This window comes from Castor canadensis, chromosome 11 (genome assembly GCF_047511655.1).
Source record: "Castor canadensis chromosome 11, mCasCan1.hap1v2, whole genome shotgun sequence".
Lineage (NCBI taxonomy): Eukaryota > Metazoa > Chordata > Mammalia > Rodentia > Castoridae > Castor > Castor canadensis.
The window spans coordinates 114,293,366-114,307,045 of NC_133396.1; the positions used below are offsets into that span (position 1 = coordinate 114,293,366).

The 13,680-nt window shown below is 34.9% G+C and overlaps 1 protein-coding gene across 1 annotated transcript in view; it reads left to right on the plus strand.

Moving 5' to 3' along the window:
* The window catches only part of Rab3gap2 (RAB3 GTPase activating non-catalytic protein subunit 2), a 95,759-nt gene that overhangs the window by 1,322 nt on the left and 80,757 nt on the right, over positions 1–13,680 (plus strand). The window contains exon 2 of the mRNA XM_020157737.2: positions 13,267–13,331. Within this exon, the coding sequence (XP_020013326.2) occupies positions 13,267–13,331 (65 nt within the window). The remainder of the gene's footprint in view (positions 1–13,266; positions 13,332–13,680) is intronic.

Below are 13,680 nucleotides of genomic sequence, written 5' to 3' on the forward strand. Positions count from 1 at the left end.
GAGGAATAAGGCCTGAAATGGTAAGAAAAGCTGGTGGAGAGGAGGATGTGAAAGGAAGAGTAGGAAGAAGGGGGCTGGAATCTAGAAAGGAGCAAGATCATGAAGAAATCTTGTGAAACTTACTGGGTGCCTTTGGAAGACTTCAAGCAAAGAAGTGACACATCAGATTTGTACTGAATGTAATGAACAGAATTTATTGAATATATGTAACGTGCCCTGGCAGCAATGTGTAGGGAAATAGGGAGCAGGAAAATTACTAGGGAGTCATGTGAACTTGAACTAAACCTTAGCATTATTTGAGAGGAAAGGCTAAATAAATATTAAGGGATCTGAAGGACCTAGTGCAAAGTCTGGTGATAGGGACTATCGCTGAGAGTGAGAGGGAGTTTAGTATGTCTTTGACTTGGGCAAGGGTATATGATGAGAATGAAGGCATTTTAACCTTTCACTTTTTTTAATACATTTCAGGGGGGAGAAATGGCCCAAACGATGTAGGCACATATGAATAAATGAATAAAACTTTTCATATTTGAAATGCCTGTTGTGTGTCCCAAGCGATGAAGCCAGTTGAACAGTAAATACGAAATCTAAAACTTGATAGGCAGTTCTGAGCCAGGAATATTAATTTAGGAGTCACCAGTAGAATGTCAATTCATTCTCAAAGATTATGTATATTGTGAAATGAACTGAGTACCAAAGATGTAATCTTAGAGGAACACTGAAATTTAGGAGTCAATTAGTAGTTATTGAGAAAATTGAAAAGCGAGAAAAAACACTGGACATGGTGGCTCACTCTGTAATCCTAGCACTTGAGGCTGAGGCAGGAGGATTTTGAATTTGAGGCCAGCCTGAGCCAAAAACCAAGACCCTACCCTTCCTATCTGGAAGTGTACATCAGTGGTAGAGTTGCTTGCCTAGCTTTCACAGAGCCCTGGATTTGATCACCAGCTCTAAAGAACACATGCCTACACCCGCATGCACTGAAAGAGAGAAACCAGATGATAGTAATGCCCCTGGAGCTGAAGGAGTAGAGAATTTGATGCAGGTGAGAAGTAGTTGGCAGTTTTGCAAATGTAGAAGTCAGGATTAGAAAAGTACTCACTGGTTTTGGAAAGATGAAGGTGACTGAGACCTTAGAATATTTTCAGTGGAATAGCTGGGGCAGAAAGCATATTTACAGGATGCTGAGGAGTTAGAAACTAAAATAGACTATTTCAAGGAGCTTGGTTGTGAAGGATAAAAGATGCAAGGCTATGGAAAGGAAATGTAGAGAAAAGGGACACATCATCCTGTCTTTCTGATGTCACTCTACTGGTCCAGACCCCCATGTTCTCAGTGTAGGCTGTGGCACCAGCTTTCTAACAAATCTTCCTCCTTCTGCTCTTGGCTTATAATTAGTTTTCAGCCACAGTTAGAGTAAGCTTCTAAGACATAACTTAAACCCCAATGTTCCTCTCTTTACAACCCCATCTATGGCTTTTGATTGCACTTAATATAAAATTCAAACTCCTTTACCAGGCTTTGTGCTTCCCTAAAAAAAAAAAAAAAGAAGAAGAAAAGTAAAATAAAGTACGTGTTCCTACATGGCTCATAAGACACTGAGCCTCCTGCCACTTCTTGTGCTTCATACCTTTTTCCTCTTACTTCTTACACTTGAGATACTGTTGATTAACTAGCCAAGCTCATTTGTGCCTGAGGCCTTTGTCCTTGCTGTTGACTGTGTCTTGGATGCCCCTTGCAGATCTTTGCATGCTGGTTGCATCTTATTTGAGTGTCAGCTTAAATGTCAGCGCCTCACCCCAGCCCTTTCTGACCATTCCAATCTAAAGTATGCTTGCTACTGCTTGTTATTCTCAATCATATCCTGTTTATTTTTATCACCATGTCTGTATTGTCCAGTGCGATGCCCTCTAGCCACATGTGGCTTTTGAGTCCTGGAATGTAACCAGTTCAACTGAAGAACTGAATTTTTAAACTTAAATAGTCAAATGTGGCTAATGTTTATAATATTGTATGGCACCATTTTGGATGCTAAAATTCAGGTTCATATAGATTAAATACTTGTCCAGGGTCACACAGTGAAGAGTAGACCCAGGATATGAACTCAGTCCATATCCTGTCTAGGGTGGCACTCAAACCTAGATTTATAGACCTAGTTTGTCGCTATAGTTTATTACGCTTTTAAATCAAATTCTAAGGTTTAGAGTGTGGTGTTATTGTGGCTACCATGGGTTCATTTGGAAAATAAACTCTTAACCATTGAGCCCTTTTGCAAAGACTATATTTTAACATATGTTCAAATTGTGCTTTCATTTACAGATACAAATTTTAAAGTCGTGTATTCTGCAGATAGTTTACACATAATTCTTAGACTAATTAGGGCTATGGATTTCTATAATCATCCCTGGCCATCTTTTACAAAGCATCAGTTTTTGTGACGATCTCGTCATTATGAAGACCTCAACCTAAACTTTTGTTACAGTGAAATATTAGAAAGTAAAAATGAGGTTAAGGGCTGGGGGTGTATCTCAGTGGTAGAGCACATGCATGCGCAAGGTCCTGGTTTCAACGCCCAGGACCAAAAAAACAGCAATGAAGGTTAATAGAGTTGGTAAGTAGGACCTCCTCCACTGATGGAGGTTGGCTTTGCTTTTTGTCACTTTATAGTGATGAAATTATAGTGTTAATTTTTACTGCAGTGCATATCTGGAGGATATGTAAAAACAAAGAAAACCTCCCAACTACTTGTGAAATAAATAGGTTTAATATTACTTGTACTTAAATGTAGACAGCTAGTGTAGATACAGTAATACTTGGTGCTAGGGCACCCAGATCATAATACTGCTCTCTTCTGCATTTGAATTCCCAGAGAATAACAGTATGACAACTGTGCTATTTTGTATGTTTAGTTAGGAGACAATCATCTGTAGCTTGAAAAGATCTTGAAGTCTACTATTTCCCAGTGTTAACAATTATGAAAACTGTCAATAGTTGTTTTTATAAATCAAATAACGTCTATTTCAGACATGAAATCTGATCATACTACTTTAAAGTTGCAGGAATGGGTATCGGTAGTAGTATGAGTCCCCACTTAACATACAGTGACATAATTTTAAATGAGACTGATTTTAAGACCAGAGCTTTCTGAAATTTATACTTGAATTGGGCAAAAGGTATAAATATGCAGAGAGAGTGCATCAGAATATTTGGACATAATTTGAATATAATATTTTGGATCCCTTAATTTACCTAATAAGTAATTTCCTGTTGGCATACTAAAAAAGTAGAATAGTTTTTAATAGATATTAAACTAAAAAGCTTCTGCACAGCAAATAAGCATTCACAGAGATACTCTACAGAATGGCAGAAACATTTGCTGACTATTCTAGATTAATAATATGTAAGGAACTCATGTAACTCAGTAGCAAATTAATAATGATCCTATTAAAAAATGGGTAACTGACCTGAATAGACATTTCTCAAAAGAACATATGGAAATGGTCAAGAAAAATGCTCAATACAACTAATCAGGAAAATGCAAATCAAAACCACAATGTGATATCATCTTATCCCAGTTGGAATAGCTGTTATCAAAAAGACCAAAAAGTTATGGTTTTTTACTGAGAATATTTTCCTATTGATGGACTTTTAAATTGCAACCCATTTATTATGTTGGAGCTATCTAGGTAGTGATTTCTCTGCAGTTGTTCATAAAATGTTTTAGAGTAAAGTGAGTTAATATATAAATAATAGATTTTTTTGTTGTTTTTATGAAGGTGGACTTAAAGATTTCTTAGGTTTTTGGGGAGGGAACATATTTATTTTTTTAAACTTTTTAGAGCAGTCTTGCCTGAGGCCAGGAAGATGTGCTACATTTCTGCTTTATACTATTTTCAGTTCTGACATTTCTTGCATTTGACCTTCAGGATGTACTTCTTTATGATATGAGGAACCATTTATTTAAGGACTGGAGTCATTAGGATTCTAGAACTCAAAAAGGCCTTAAAGATCTAGTTTGATTTAATCATGATGGTTTGAAAGAAATGGACTCCTGCTTGACAAAAATGGGATGATTTAATTTTATTAACATATATTAGTTGTACAGGGGTGTTCATTGTGACATTTGTATATGTGCTTATGATGTATCCTAATTGACCTTATTTTAGAAGCTATGTATTTTTATTTGCTGAGAAATAGGCTAATATGAAGTTTATTTTCCCATTTCCTTACAAATACAAAAAGGCTAATAGTTCTGAGGCATAGATAATTAAGAAGCAACTTCTTTATTCTTTGTTACTGTTGATTTTGTGCTGCTATGTGATGCTTCCTTACTTGAGCTAAAAAGAGCCGGGTAAAACTTGAACCTTCTGAATTATGTATAAGTCATAGGTTCTAGAGGTTCTTACTTTTTATAGAAACAAGTACATTACCTCTCTTTTTTTTTTTCAGTTCTCAGAAAAATGGAAATGAATGTGCTTCTGTGCTACAAAGATCTTTTGTTAAACCATGGAAAATTAAGTTTTCCTTTTCCTAACATTTATGGTTTCAGTTTCTCATTTAGTTTTTGACCTTGACTTACTTATACAAATACTGTCAAATTAATTGTCCACTTCTAGAATTCAATTTCCTTTTTAGCTTCAGGTCCTTAAATGAAAAACATAAACTCCGTTTATGGACAGACTATTCAAAGGCAAATTAGGATGATGTATTTTAGAAATTATAAACAGAGCTTCAAAAAGCAGAAACTGAATTTCTTATTTAAGCTTTTGTTAGTAGACTAATTTATTCATTGAAAATACCCCAAGACATCTGAGGGCAGAAGTGGCATGGGTCAAGTGGTGGAGTGCTTGCCTAGCATGTGTGAGGCCCTGGTTCAATCCCCACCACTGCAAAAATAAATAAATAGATCTGAAATTTCTTTGAGGATTGAAATGAATTTGTTTTCTCTATGGTTTGAAGGTTTCATTAATTTAAGTGACAGACAGTTTTTTGGTTTTTTTTTTTTAAACTAGTATTATCTAATCTCTAGGGAAAAATTCTCTCTGGAAGGGAATTGTGGTTACATTTTACATTTTGAAGTCATTGGTTTTATTTTTTCAGGCAAAACATTTAACTTGATAAGGTTATGAAAAAGGATTTATCGTTACTTTGCCAATTATTCTAGGCAGTTCAAAATAGTCCTGTTCAGTGATGGGTATTATAAAATGTTCAAGAGTGAAAGCCAGGTTAATGACAAATGAGGAGGTAGTTGTACTTTTATCACTATTACTTATAATTTCATCTTGTACCGTTTTATTTTTTCTATAATCATGTGAGTTGGTTGGAGATCAGCTTATTTAGAGAGAAGTTATGATTCAAGATGTGCTATAAAATGAGAGGCAGAAATTTCAGCAATTGAGAAACAAAATATTTTAAGCTGGAAAACTTCTTTTTCTAGGTTTTTATTTATTAGGTAGATTTTCTTCCTTTTTTTTCCCCACTATTAGCATCCATTAATAGTACAAAGGTGTTTCATTGTGATAATTTCATGGATGCCTACAGTGTACTTTGACCAAGTTTATCCCTTCTATTATATTAACTTCTTTCTCTCCTTCCCCTGCTCCGTGCAAACTTCTTGAAAGACTCAAACTGAATCCTCATTGAAAACCTTGATTATCTGTGAATTTTAAGGAAAAATGGCTGGGAATATGAATAGAATAAAGTTTAAGGAAAACTCATCCCTCAAGAAAGGAGTAGGGGAAAAAATTAAATATTCAAAACTACTTAGAGATGTGTGTCTCACAGATCCAGAAATGCAGTTTTATCAGTAGGCTGTATAGGAAATGAGATGAGAAAGCCCAGTTAAAACAACATTTGAAATACTTGCTTACAGGCAAAATGTTGTCCTGATGTGATAGTTTTCTAATGTCTGCTTTAGGAAAAACATATGCATGTGAATCACAGATGGAAGTAACAAGCTTTGAGATTGCTTTTAGATTGCTCCAGTAGGCAATATTTGCTATTTTTGAGCTGTTATTAGTATAACCTGTTTTATTCAGTATTAGCAAGATGAATATATGTGTAATGGAGTATGGACACAGCTTAACAGTGATATAATAAGCTTTTTGTCCTCCTTCAGAAGGGTATGGTAATTTTTTTGGGAACTCAGTGGCCTTTGTAAATTCTTTTTTCTAGTTCTACCAAGAAATAGTGTGTGTCAGGCATGGTAGTAAATAGCTGTAATCCCAGAACCATTTGGGAGGTGGAGGCAGGAGGATATGGGTTCAAGGCCAGCCTAAGTACAAAATGAGAACCTGTCTCAAAAGAAAAAAAGGAAAGAAAAAAGTCATTAATATTGAAAGTTACATGTAATTGAGTGAGCAAATTGATTTTCCTTATTGATTCAGGATCTTTTGTTAGTAATGATAGTTTTGTTTTGAAATGCTGAAATATACATTGTGCACATGCATGTATATGTATGAAATGTAAAGATTCTTTAATCCATAGTAACCTATCCACTCTGAACTAGATTTCCAGAGAATCTTTTCTTATACCATAAAATTCTCTACTTAGACTTGAATTGGAACAATAATACCATATTTTCCTATTATTTCTTAATAAAAACTAGAGCTAGGAATTGGTGCTTTTTGATTATTTTGTCTCAGTTAAAACAATGTAATCAAATTATCAATATGTTTCCTAGAAAAGTTTAAAACATGATTTTGATTCTGAATATTCTGTAAAAAAAATAGTCTTACTGTTTGTATTTCTGTTGAAATGCAAAAGGCTGGGTTAGAATCAACAGCTGATTTGCTCATTACATTTAAAAAAATATGAATTTAAATCCAGCTACTTTAATGACAATATACAGAAACATTTTGGTAAGAATGTTGTTTTTAACATTCAACAAAGTATGTTTCTTAAAAGATTTTTATTAGCTAATTGTATAAACTAATGGATTTCATTATGACATTTATATATTTATGTAATGTACTTTGATCATAATCACCCTCCCTCCTAGTTCTCTCTTGTCCCCCTTTCCCATCTGCTGGTTCTTTTTCTCTTCCCAATAGTCCCTCTTCTACTTTCATGTTCTTTTTTTAAGCAATCTATTTTTTCTTTATTGTTGTGCGGGGGCGGGGGGGGCGTACATTGTGGCATTTACAAAGGTCTTACAATGTATCAATTATCATACTTTAATTCATCCCTTCCACTGCTCCTTTTATCCTCCCCTCTGCCATTTATGGAACAGTTTCAGCAGGTACCATTTTTGCATTTACATATATGTGTACACATTTTTTGCACCATATTCATCCTCCTACCCCCTTTCCCACCACCTCCTCCCTCCCAGTGATGCCAGCCCTCCCCCCCTGGGCAGGACCTGTTCTGCCCTCCTATTCTCCATTTTGCAGAAAAAAGATAAGAAGAAAAACATGACATTTTTGCTAGTTTGCGATATTTCATGTCTTTTTTTAGAAATCTGGATGACACATTGGAGAGAAAATGTGATATCTGTCTTTCTGAGTCTGGCTTATTTCACTTAACATGATGATCTTCAGTTTCATCCATTTTCCTGTAAACAATATAATTTTGTTATTCATTATGGCAGAATACTTTTCCATTGTGTATAAATGTGACATTTTTATCCATTCGTCTATAGATAGAGATCTATGCTGATTCCATAACTTGGCTGTTGTGAATAATGATAAAATCTTGATAAACTTCGGTGTGCAAGTATCTCAATTTATTATATGTTGTCTTTGATTCCTTGAGGTATGTACCCAAGAGTGGTATAGCTGCATCATATAGTAATTCTATTCCTAGTTTTTTGAAGAACCTCATTCTGATTTCCATAAAATAATAAAATAATGAATAGAATAGACTAGAAAATAGAATAATGAAAGACTCTTTGTTTAGCAAATATTTATCATTTATGATGTCCTAGAAATTATTTTTATATATGTGTATATATAAATGTATGTGTGTTCACAGAATATGCATCCTGTGTCCTAGAGCTTAGTAGTTGTGTAGACCAGATGTGCATGTTAAGTCAGACAGCTGCAAGTTAACTAATAATGTAGCAGATAACCTGGAAGAGTATGTAATTAAATTCTGGATGAGAAACACAATGCTACTGTAGTTTCATAAAGAAGGGAGATCATTGATGGTTGCAAGCAAACCTCATGAAAAATTAATCTGAGCCCTGGGGAAATTAGAGGTAGAGAAGTAAGGCCAATGTGAGGGCATTTACTTAACATATGGGATATGCAATAGCAGAGAATAAGAACAAAAGTGTATTTGGAGGTTGATCGTTAAAACAGCTGTCAAGCGTGCCATGTGCCAGGCACTATCATTAGTGTTTGTGTGGTTTAATTAGCCCATTTTGTTAAAGAGGAAACTGAGGCAGTAAGTTAAATAAATTGCCAACTCATCTAAAACTGGGCAACCAACCCAGACAACCTGATGCCAGGAACCTTGTTCTGCACCTGCTGTGTCTTACTCCATTGTCACTAGCCACATGTGCTGTTGAGTATTTGGAATGTGGCTAGTATGAAGTATGACCTGCTCTAAATATAAAATAGTCAGATTTCTTAACACTTAATACAAAAAAAGGAATAAAATAGCTCATGAATAATTTCACGTTGATTATGTATTGAAATGATAGCATTCTAACTATATTATTTTAAATATTAAGTTTAATTTCATCTATTTTTTAAAATGCAAGTAATTAATTTAGAGGTGTATGTGCAGAACACATAAGTTTATATTAGTCAGCACTACTAAAGACAGCCTGCCATTGAGCACACAGTCCAACTGTGAAAGAATAGAGAACAGAGTGATGATAGGCCAAAGAAATAAGGATATTGAGAACCGGATTAAACTGGCATTCATATCTTTTCAAAGTTAGTATTCCTTTGAGTGTGATCCATAGCCATTGGCCTCCGAATAGTTGGATGGAGAATATTAGTAAACACACGTTTACTAGGTTTATTGATATTTTCTAAATGCAGACTTCCTGAAACAGTCCCTGAAAGTGGCATCATCTCTACACTGCCAGCCATTCTTAACTCATTATTTCAGTTTCTTTTTTGCAAAGGTTTTCAAGCTACCTGGAGAGGGAGATCTGCAGGAGGTACAGATTCTGATTTTGTGAATGCAATGAATATGAATGCTTTTTCTCATTTTCTGATCAAGTTCATTGGGTTGTACTTTAACAAAATGAAAGACACAGGCAGTTGATGACAATGTCACTTAAAAAATTGCTTTGGGGATATCCAGTGGTTGCTACTTATTTAATAAATAGGGGGAAAAGCAGTTAAAATTACCCGATTATTTGTAGTCCAGCCTTTGACTGAAATGAGTGCCACATAGCTCAGTTAGCAAACTGGATGACTGCCAATGGCTGTGTGATACAGTTGTGGGGTTTGGAGTCTTTACAATGGACCCAGACTGCCCTAAAGTTTTCTGTCTTGAGTGTCCTTATTCTATGATACATGTTGTTGCTTTGATTTATCTTTTTAGTTATACCAGGGCTCTCAAGTTTTCCTAGCCTATAGAATATATTGATGTATTTATTCTTCTAAGAAACAGTCATAGTGAACTGCTTTTAGCTTCTCTTTACGATAATTCTTTTGTGTGTGTGGTACTGGGGCTTGAACTCAGGGCTTTCGCCTTGAGCTACTCCCCAGCCCTATTTTTGTAAAGGGTTTTTTCAAAATAGGGTCTCGCAAACTATTTGCCTGGGTTGGCTTTGAACCACAATCCTTCGATATCTGCCTCCTGAGAGCTAGGATTACAGGTGTGAGCCACCGGCACCCAACATCTTTATAACAATTGATAATAAATTAAGCAAATTAGTCATATTTGTTCATGATTACACGAAATTTATAGATTTCAAGGTCTTAGGAATATTCCATGTTAACATAAAACAGTGCCTCAAATTTATGTTGAACATAGTGCCTTGGTCACCTGTAACCTTAATCAGTGATTAGTTAAGAAACATTGCTAACCATATTGATGGAAGAATATTATCCTTCATGGAAAGATTTGCAGAAGGAAAAACTATGCCTGAGTAAAATTCTTCACAGGAATGTAGTCTCTATTAGATATTCATCAGCTATTTTTTCCAATATAAACAATCTTTTTCCCCAAAGAGTATGCTATGACTGCTTGCATAATTTGAAGGCATGAGAAACAACTTTGGTAAAGGGCTGGCATTCTAACACTTTTTAACAGCTGACAATAGCTGTCAAATAGTAGCTTGCAAAACAATATCAAATTATTTTCAACAGAAGTTAAGAGGCCTCAAAAGTTACACCACTTGCATTGAGTCTTTTCCTTCAGTTGAGAGAAGCTTCCTAGTCAAGCTTTCCACCCATTGAAAAATGGGTAAGCTTTCATGAGTACAAATATCTTGTATAAAGTATTCCTCAAAGTCTTTCTCTTCTTGAATGTTTTAAATTGTGGCATAAAGAAATAGTCTTTGCAGGGATAGGAAATCCAAATTCTCTCTTCCGTTTGATTGTATGAGTCATTTCTGAATTGAGTCAGGTACTTTTTATACCAATATGAAGAAGAAATAAAACATTTTTTTATAGTTTTGTATGCTATTCAACAGCTCAGACTGAACTATTTGAAGGTTTTTTTGCTTTTGTATATCCAGCACTTAGTACAATATCTAGCACCTGCAAGATGCTGTTTGATGAATGAATGAATGATTAGCTGACTTTCCTGAAAGGCTTTTAATTTTGTGTGGTCTTCTTGATGTTCTGGTAATTTGATATATACATTATTTTTAATAGCAATTTAAAAAGCAAATCATGAGCATTAATTTCTTGTACAGGAGACGATTAAAACTGTAAATGGGAGGCCTGGTTGCTTTCATTATCCCACAGTAACACAGTTGTTTTTGGTACAATGGGAACATGAATGAGGAGATTGCCTAACAATTATAGCCAAAGAACAAATTGTAGTTTTCTAAGTTAAAAAGTCTGTAAGTCTCAATATCACAGGAATGTTTCTACTTTAAAATAATCTGAAAAAGAAAACTAAAAAAACCCCAAAAAACCCCAACCAGTTAGAGCTCTCTTACTTAGTCCTAAAATGTAAAGCCCACCGTTCCCTCATCTTCTCCTTCTTCATGAACCTTAGCAGGAGTTAAGTGTAGCATAATTAATTCTTAGGAGGGTAGGCTGTGAAATTCAGAACTGAATTCAAGCCCCACTGTGCCTCTGACTCCTGTGTGATCTGGTCACACCACTTAAACTCTCTACAGAATCTGCTTTTCTCACTGTCACATGAGGATGATAAAGGACCCTTGTGCTGTTTAAGTTGAGGTAACGTCTATAAAGCAATTAGGCATATAGAAATGTTGAGTGTGTACTAGTTGTTATGTGTGTTGCATCTTTCTTCCTCTCTGCCTTTTCTTATTCATGTTGACTTTTCCCCCAATTATTTTGAAAGGTTTCTAGCTACTATTTAAAGGTTTTTGTTTGTTTGTGGTGTTGGGGATCAAATGAAGAGCCTTTTGCATGCTTGGCAATAGCTCTGTCATGGAGTACAGCCTCAGCTCAATTTTTTTTTTGTATACCTCATTCCCTTGTCCAAGTTTCTGTAATAGTGGACTCCAGAATTATTACAGCCACATGTTTCACAGTTACAGTTTTGTTTATCTCCTATACAAAATCATAAATTCTTTAAGGGCAAGAGTGTGTTTATATTTTAGTTCCTTTTACAAGGTTTGGTACGTGGTATTTAGCAGAGTAATTGTTAAATTGTTAATTGACTTGTATATGGAAATTTGTAATTGTGCAGTTTTCATCAAATGGTAGTGCTATTTTTAGACTAATATATGCCTACCAATGTACTTGTGATGTTAGGAAGTATTATTTGACATTTCAGTGCTCAAGATTAGACTACTGTTACTAAAGCTAATTGAGTAGTGATTCCAAGTACCAGACTGTAACAAGTTTTTTTTTTTTTAAATCATCTCTGTATAATTGATTTTGGTAACTTTTAGAACTGTGTGAGTAAGTGAAGTTCTGCATGCTTCCTTCCTACTGTAAACCATCAAGATCAGTCCCCTTTTTTGCTTTCTGAGACAGGGTCTTGGTATGTACCCAAGCTGGCTTGGAACTTGCTATGTAGCCCAGGCTGTAATTGATCTTGTGATCCTCCTACCTCAGCCTCTTGAGAGCCATGATGACCCCTTACAACAACCCTACTGGTTATAAGTACTATTGTTTTTTCGTGCATTTGTAGTGAGAAAACTAAAATTTAAAGGTGGGGGTTAACTTGCTTGAGATTACAGAGCTAGATCCAGATTTGAACAAGCATTAGATACTTTGTATTTATTACCACAAGTCAAATTAAAATTTGATAAAAATTCAAGTAAAACTTCGGCAGTCTGAATTGATAGCCTAAAGTTTTATTTGAACTTTATAAAGTCTTTAATTTGAGGTAATACATATAAAGTATCTAATCCTTGTCACATTTGTTGCCCAAAAAATGATAGTTTTATTTCTTCTTCTGATAAATTCCAAGATAATTGTATAGAAACAAATAACATGAGCAATTTAGGGGATGATACTCTTGTTTGAGGAGTCTTTTAAATTCCTCATTGTCTTATTTTAGTGAACATGATATTTCAGTCCAGGAGGATGTTTCCATATGTAAAAGACAGAGTATCAGAAAAGGGTGCTGAATAGGTGGCTTGTCTTGTTTCAAAATTTAGTTTTCTTTTTCATGGATACATTGTCTTCCCTACCACCCACCCCAGCTGGGGGTTGAACCCAGGGCTCTGTGCATGCTAGGCAAGAACTCTACCACTGAGCCAAGAAACAGTTCATTGTCTCTTGTCTTATCAAGAAACAATTCATTGTTAGGGCATTTGTGTGAAATTTTAGGGTTTTTGTTTGTTTGTTTTTGTCACCGCTTATTTGTCTAATGTCTTATGTAACAAACATCTGTCATTTAAAAAAATTGTAGTGGCTCAGCCACTCCACCAGCTTAACAAATTTTTTTAAGTCGCCTACGCAGTTTGATTTCAGTGTAGATATAGTTGTCCAATATCTTAGGATTCAAGTAACTTGCACAGAGTTCTATTAGTACATAGAATTGGAAAGATGTTTACTGATTGTTACTACATATAGCACTATCCAGATATAACATAGTTTAAAATTGTTTTCTTCCTTAATTGGTTCTGTTATTTGTAGAGGAAATGGTTTTAAAATATTAAAAATCCTATGTTTTATGCACTTTCTTTTGTTTTTTTTTTTTTTTTGATAGGTAAAACAACAAATTGGGAAGATGATGGTTGGGGAGCATGGGAAGAAACAGAACCCCAAGAACCTGTAAGTCTTTATAAATGTATGTGTAGTTTTTAATAGTGGTATTTTCCTTTTGTAATGATAGTAACATATTTCAGTGTTATGTCACAGACATTTTTATGTTTACTTATTAGTACCTAACTAGATTCCTACTTGTTTTTTGTTGGTTGTTTGGTTTTTCATGTGTACAGTATTGGGAATTAAACCCAGGGCCTTGCGCTTGCCAGGTAAGCACTCTACCACTTTACCTACATCCCTAGCTCTAGATACCTGCTCTTAAAGAACTTGATGACTTTGTTACTAAGTGGTGTTTTAGTCTGTGTTGTAGCAAAATGTTTGAGACTGAGTAATCTATAAAGAACAAAAACTTAAT